The sequence below is a fragment of the Convolutriloba macropyga genome, unplaced genomic scaffold (assembly GCF_964194025.1).
Source record: "Convolutriloba macropyga unplaced genomic scaffold, txConMacr16.3 SCAFFOLD_4117, whole genome shotgun sequence".
Classification (NCBI taxonomy): domain Eukaryota; kingdom Metazoa; phylum Xenacoelomorpha; order Acoela; family Convolutidae; genus Convolutriloba; species Convolutriloba macropyga.
Window position 1 is genome coordinate 12,501 of NW_027449985.1, and position 7,500 is coordinate 20,000.

General features: G+C 33.6%; 1 protein-coding gene across 1 annotated transcript in view; it reads left to right on the forward strand.

Annotated features, from left to right (window-relative positions):
• LOC142355525 (uncharacterized) overlaps positions 1-4,919 on the forward strand; it is a 17,358-nt gene extending 12,439 nt beyond the window's left edge. Inside the window, exon 3 of the mRNA XM_075407657.1 lies at positions 3,786-4,919. Within this exon, the coding sequence (XP_075263772.1) occupies positions 3,786-3,868 (83 nt within the window). The 3' untranslated portion in view covers positions 3,869-4,919. The remainder of the gene's footprint in view (positions 1-3,785) is intronic.
• The last annotated feature ends 2,581 nt before the right edge of the window (positions 4,920-7,500 follow it).

The window sequence follows — 7,500 nt, forward strand, 5'->3', positions numbered from 1 at the left end:
AACCGCAATCGGTAATTAAAATATTAAAATTTTCTATTTCTTTTATAATTTCTGACAGTTTTTGCACTCTTCCTTTATTTCTCTCTCTTGCACCATATACCACACAAACGATAAACACGAAAACAGATACATGCACCCACAAAATGGCGCGCACACAAATAAAACTCCGACAAAAAATTCCTTTTTTTAGTTTTCTGCTTGGAAACTGATTTTTACTCATGGTTCGCTTCTTTCATTTTTATGTTTGTTTTATCTGGAAAACTAGTTCTGAACTTTTTCAGGCAAATATATGGGTAACTGTAGAATTGACACTAAAATTTGAAACGAATCGTTCTAAAAAATTTTGCTGAAAAATTTGTCATCATGAGCATGATGAGAATAATTTTTCCCGAGCATAATGGGCAAATTTCTTTTTAAAAACATCTCGCCCATACACTCACACACGCAGGGGCGCACTAACAAAAACATTAAAAAACCACGACACAAAAGAAAGATCTTTGTTTTTGGCATATGAACTTTACCCAAAATTCACTTTACCCATGCTGAAGGCTCTTTTCTAGTGGTAATTCAAACAAGTAGTTATAAGTTAATTTCAACTTTCGGTATTTTCACTTTTCGGATGAAAAATTTAGTAACTTTTATGTTATGTGAAAATGGAAAAAGAGCTTTTCACCTGTCAATGACACTATTGTTTTTATTGTTTTTATATATGAGGTGTTTTGCGATCTACAAACTTTTTAATGTGTCAATTGGCAGTATTGAAAAGACCAATTCAGAGAACATTTCCAAAATAAAGAGAAGTGAAGAATAAATTTTTTCTAATTTTCAACAAAAAATTATTAGTATTTGTGATAAATTTTCAACCTGGTGACAAAGAAAATCTCTATATTTCAGTACACTGGAGGAAGATAGTGATAAAAAAAATTTCACTCAAAAATGTGATCTAACATAAGGTATAAAAACAGAAAAGATACGGAAAGATAGATTTCCATCTCTACTTTTTAACTAATGAAGCTGGTTGGCTTGCTGCTCATTCCATTAAACCGGTTTTTCTTATGTATATCTACTTGGCTTTGAAATACTGAAATTCTTAGTTTTGATAGAATAAGGGGAATTGTGCCCAAAAAAATCTCTAGTTTTGGAAGAGAACAGTTTTCTGCTTTCAGTTTTATGTTTTGAAATCTGATTACTGCTATTTTGTGAGCTCATAATTGTCTCAAGTTTTCCATATTTCATATAATCTGTCCAATACAGAGAAATATTGGTTCATACAATAGTTTTGAAGTAGCAGGATAATGACAGACGGAGAAAAATCAATAAAAAATTTGAGGAAGAAATAACAGAAAGAATGTTTTTTTTTTCGGAGCTTTTGGTCAAATATTTGAAATCGTTAATTGTTTGGTTTGAAACTGTAAAAAAATAAACATGAAATTCAAAACATTTTTCAACATTTTTATGTGCAGAAAAACAACGATGAGCTGCATATCAGATAACTAGCAGGGCAAATTTTTACTTTTCTAAAAAGAATTACAAAACACCTACAAGAAACAAACTACTGACCAACGAAAATGCGGCATTAAACAACCTGCATTTGTATCAAAATGAACACAAATGACGAGACAGCTTTTTAGCACAAAAACTTCAATTTAAAAAGATCATTTGTTTAGTCTGATTTCCTTTATATTATACTTTGATCAGAATTTAAAAAGGTCAAATTTTCATACGAAAAAAATGGGAGATTCCAAAGAAATCGTTGCAAGAACAGGCATAAGTGAATGATTCAGAACAGGCAGAAAAAAATAATTCAGTGAAAATTAAAATCAGCGTTTAACGGAAACTTATATGAAATCCAGATTGAATTTCTTGCTCGCAGCAATGCTGTGCAAAGTACATCTCTAAGTTTTGCAAAACTGTGTTTTCCACTTACTGTTCCGATCATAGCGTTAACGGCTGGACTCAAATTCCTTAATCAGCCGCGGTATGAGGCCTCAACCTAATCCGTGGGGGTGACAGCACAAAATTTTTAAAATTGAACTCAAATTTAATTGAATAAAAAAATATACTTCAGCTCAAATATTAAATTATCACAAACAGTTGGTAGCCCCAAAGTCTAGAATGTAAGTTCCGACTTTGTAACTCTCCCTCAAGTAATCTGCCCTACGTTTTTCCAGCTTCGCTTTAAAGGATATCATTCAAACAAGCACAATTATACTTTTGTGAGCCAAAACTATACATCAGTTCTAATACAAAATTATCACAAACTGTCGATAGCCCTAAAGTCTGGAATATAAGTTTCGACTTTCGTTATGAAAGATATCATTCAAACAAGCAAGATCAGTACCGTAAAAATATAAAACAGTGAGAATTTTGATACTAACTTGGGTTTCGACGGCAACACATACTATTTTGGAAGAATGACTAATACCGCTAGCTTTGCAGTTGCATTAAACTGCTAGTGTTGTATGGCTGATCGCGGGGATTAGTTTTTTGCTCAGATCATTGGCCTCCTTGATGACTTTTTGAGTGTCCGTTTTTCTAAAAAAAAACGTTGTGCTTGCGCTCATCAATTGCACAAATATCTTGGGCTGTATTGTGTTTTGCGGAAATCCGGCTTGTGTAGCGCTGGTTTTTGAGCAAAACTATGCTGTGGTATGCTCTTTTATATTCTTTCACTATGAAACAGATGGACTTCTTATACCAGCATTTTTTGTATTTTTTGAAGACAGGGTAAAATGAAAGACGGCAGTTATCAAGCTGATTTCAATATGAATCAAAATTTGAAATGTTCTACAGTTCGACTCTTCTTCAGTTGCCTGTAAGTGCTCTATTGTGTTCAGATGCGCTAGTCAACTTGCTAGTGGTTACAGTTTTGCGTTTAGGTTTTGAGTAGTTAGCGTCATTATCCTGAAAATTGTGAGCCATTATATTACAGATTGAAAAGGGGGTGAAGTAACTGAGGCGTGAAAATCGTTCATTTACAACTCACTCCAGTTTTGATATCTTTTTATGGGGCTAATCAGAATTGAGACCTAATCAACCTCATTGTTAGGATTTTAAAATTGGCTTAAATCAATGTATGGGTTAAACTATAAGCGAATTAAATGATGTAGGTGTTAACAAATGGGGGTTAGATTATAGGGGGTTCAAAGAATAGACGCGAAAAAATGGGACACCATTTTCAAGAAGACTTAAGTGGTTTTCGCGCTGTGAGCGATTTACTCACAGAGAGCAACAGCGGCTTACAGTAAGCGGTTTTTGCGCTCTCGAAAATCATATCTTTAGAATTGAACAGGAAAAATTTTGGATGCTTAGTTCGTTAAATGTTTTTATTAAATGTGTTTTTATTAAACATATATCCATTTTTGCAATTCTATATATCAATAAGTGTAAAAAATATCACGTATAACGCAAATAAAGGTTATTTCATCCGCTATATGCTCAAAAATCTAATAAATTGCAAAACTCGTATGTTTACAAGAAGGGTCAGAAAACCAATGTGATTACCAATTATCCCGAAGACAGCCCTTTCCCTTTATCACTTTTTAGCTGAAAAGTTACAAAAAGAAAGTAATTGGAGTTTTTCGTGTTTCGGATAGAAGGAGTAATAATTTTGTTATAATCTTGGACTATCTGCTATCTTCTTCGGGTTCTGATGACAATTGAACATTTATTCTTTTTTGTTTTTTGTTCAAAATATGTGACAGTTTTAGCAATATCAGCTTGAAGTATGAGAAATAAATAAAAAAATAAGAAGCTTCAGTTTATAGATAGCATGTCTGTTTTAGATGGAGTGAAAACTGTACCGATGGCGGCGTTGCTACTCGTTTCGGTTCTCTTCAGTTGCAGAAATCTACTTACATTCTTCTAAACAGTGTCCTCGAAGTGACATCAACATTGGTGTTTGAACTGCCATCTTGAAAGCCAACTTTTAATCACAAATTGGAGAACACGGAACCTCGGATGATTGTGTGGCAAAAAAATGATCGCTTGTAAAAATCATACCGCCCTAGTTGAGAGGTCGGCTTATGAAAAGATAGTGCTTGATCGATATTGGGTATAAAAAGACAACGGTCGATCTTGTTTTGTCAGAAATAATTGTAGTTTTGAACTTGCAGGAATTAGGCTAGAGAAGTTACCTCTCCCAACTTTTTTGTCTTTTGGGTCGACCCCTCAACCTGGACGCACAAACTAGAAATCTCACCTTAGTGACCAGTTAGGTGAAAAATTAGTTAATCAGTTAATCGATTATCAGGGTAGATTTCGTATGCTACCACTAGGGCAAGTGCAAGCATGTTGGAACCGATCTTGCAAGTGAACGTATACAGCTAGGTTGCAAGTTGCAAGCAAAATTCTTGCCAAATTTTCTACTCGCTATAGTTAATTTAGGAGCGATTCATTAAGAGCTGAAAATTGTGAATATGGATATTAGTTAGTTAATATCAACAAAAAATTTTGTCATAGTATAGTGTGCCAATTAGAGTAATAGCACTAAGTAAAACGTTCGTGAGAAAAATATGATTCTATTCTGTGATAGGGCAGAATTTATGACAAAAGTTACAAGAAAATGAAAGACTGACTATTTTTTAACAGATAGCATGTAGAGATATTTTTGTAAATATTTGACTCGTGCAAAACATATTTGCCAAACATTTGAAATGTTTTGATAGATGTCACAATTTCTCATTTTTGTTTGTAATTGTACATATTGCACAAATAATTGCAAAAATTGTACACTTATTTTAGGAGATACTATATACACAATGGTATTTTATAATTTGACAGAAAAACACTTTATTGCGAATAAATTGAAAAAATCTCATATGTCAAATATCTATAGATATCTTTGTAAATAATAGTGCTGTATAAATCATTACAAAAATGTGAATTATAGAATTGTAATTCATTTAATCATTTTCTAATCTGTTTTGTTTTTCAAATCAAAACGGCCATTCAAATAAACTGAGAAAATCAGATTCTTTTTCTAGCAATTGAGAAATATTTACACTAATAAACAGTTTTTATTTTACTCTCGCTACGATAACAGCAGTTGCAGAACCCGGTAAAAATACCACGTTAACGCTCAATTATTACTGCAAAATCTGGTTTGTCATAGATTGCTCTTTTATCATCACTGTTAATCTATAAACAATATAGTAAAAGTTATGATAAAAGAGTGGCGATAAACAATAGTGATAATTTCTAATTCTAGTAACGTCAACAGTGTAATAAAGTTATACAAATGTGGTAATCACATCGAGAGTTGATTAAAAACATTACCAAAAGGATTTTATCGCCTTCGTGAATTTATTCAATTTATTTTGCAAAAAGCACAGTTGCGTCGATTACAGGAGTTGTGAAAAACGAGTACTTAATATACAAAACATATCGTGTTCAGAAACTACAGGTGTTGTCTAGGCAACAGTTACAGAACTAATTTTCATTTACGATGCCGAGTTGAGATGAGGCAAATCCAAGTTGAAAAGACGCCCGAGACTAAACAATTAGACATCAAATGTGGTTCTCTATTTGTTTCAGAAACCTATATGAATAGGCGAAACGCATTGACTTCTGATGGATTCATCTTTGGTACCTTTTCAGCAAAATATACCTAATGTAAAAAGTAAGTAGGCACCCCTTGTTTTATGAAGTAAAAATTCAATTTTTGTCGCAACTGTAATCCACCTTAGTAGTGATGTGTCTTTCTGGGCAAACTACGGGGGGCCCGAACCTAACGCCAAGTCAATTTCAGTACTGGGCAAGTCTAAATCCAAGTCTTATTTCATTACTGATTCAGAACCATGATCATGTCACTTTTTACACTTGGCAGTCTAAATCCAAGTCTGGGCTGAGACTTGGCAAGTCTAATCCAAGTCTGATTTTAGACTTGGCAAGTCTAATCCAAGTCTGATTTTAGACTTGGCAAGTCTAAATCCAAGTCTGATTTTAGACTTGGCAAGTCTAATCCAAGTCTGATTTTAGACTTGGCAAGTCTAATCCAAGTCTGATTTTAGACTTGGCAATTGAAAAAAAACGTCAAAAATAGCCGAAAAAAACGTCAAAAATAGCCGAAAAAACGTCCAAAATAGGTCTAAAAAACGTCAAAAATAGCCGAAAAAACGTCCAAAATAGGTCTAAAAAACGTCAAAAATAGCCGAAAAAAACGTCAGAAATGGCCGAAAAAACGTCCAAAATAGGTCTAAAAAACGTCAAAAATAGCCGAAAAAAACGTCAGAAATGGCCGAAAAAACCTCCAAAATAGGTCTAAAAAACGTCAAAAATAGCCGAAAAAAACGTCAGAAAAGGCCGAAAAAACGTCCAAAATAGGTCTAAAAAACGTCAAAAATAGCCGAAAAAAACGTCAGAAACGGCCGAAAAAACGTCCAAAATAGGTCTAAAAAACGTCAAAAATAGCCGAAAAAAACGTCAGAAATGGCCGAAAAAACGTCCAAAATAGGTCTAAGAAACGTCAAAAATAGCCGAAAAAAACGTCAGAAATGGCCGAAAAAACGTCCAAAATAGGTCTAAAAAACGTCAAAAATAGCCGAAAAAAACGTCAGAAAAGGCCGAAAAAACGTCCAAAATAGGTCTAAAAAACGTCAAAAATAGCCGAAAAAAACGTCAGAAACGGCCGAAAAAACGTCCAAAATAGGTCTAAAAAACGTCAAAAATAGCCGAAAAAAACGTCAGAAATGGCCGAAAAAACGTCCAAAATAGGTCTAAAAAACGTCAAAAATAGCCGAAAAAAACGTCAGAAATGGCCGAAAAAACCTCCAAAATAGGTCTAAAAAACGTCAAAAATAGCCGAAAAAAACGTCAGAAAAGGCCGAAAAAACGTCCAAAATAGGTCTAAAAAACGTCAAAAATAGCCGAAAAAAACGTCAGAAACGGCCGAAAAAACGTCCAAAATAGGTCTAAAAAACGTCAAAAATAGCCGAAAAAAACGTCAGAAATGGCCGAAAAAACGTCCAAAATAGGTCTAAGAAACGTCAAAAATAGCCGAAAAAAACGTCAGAAATGGCCGAAAAAACGTCCAAAATAGGTCTAAAAAACGTCGAAAATAGCCGAAAAAAACGTTAGAAATGGCCGAAAAAACATCCAAAATAGGTCTAAAAAACGTCAAAAATAGCCGAAAAATCGCCTAAAATAGCCGGGGAAACGTCAAAAACGCCTCAACTTAGTCTAAAAGCTCAGAGAAAATCAGGGTCCGTCAACACTCAATTGGCCGCAAGCGACCAAAAAAATACAAAAACACCAATAAAAAATAAAGAAACATATGAGCATCGTATTTGAAAATAAAGGCATCAGCATTGATTTTTTTTCGCTTTTGACCCAAAACATGATAGTGTTAGTTCTTTAATACCAAATTGACTATGATTTAAGGTTTCTGGGGTCAAAACGAAAAAAAATCAAAGAAAACGAGAACACATCAAAGAAACATAAGAGCATCGTATTTGAAAATAAAGGCATCAGCATTGATTTTTTTTCGTTTTTGACCCAAAA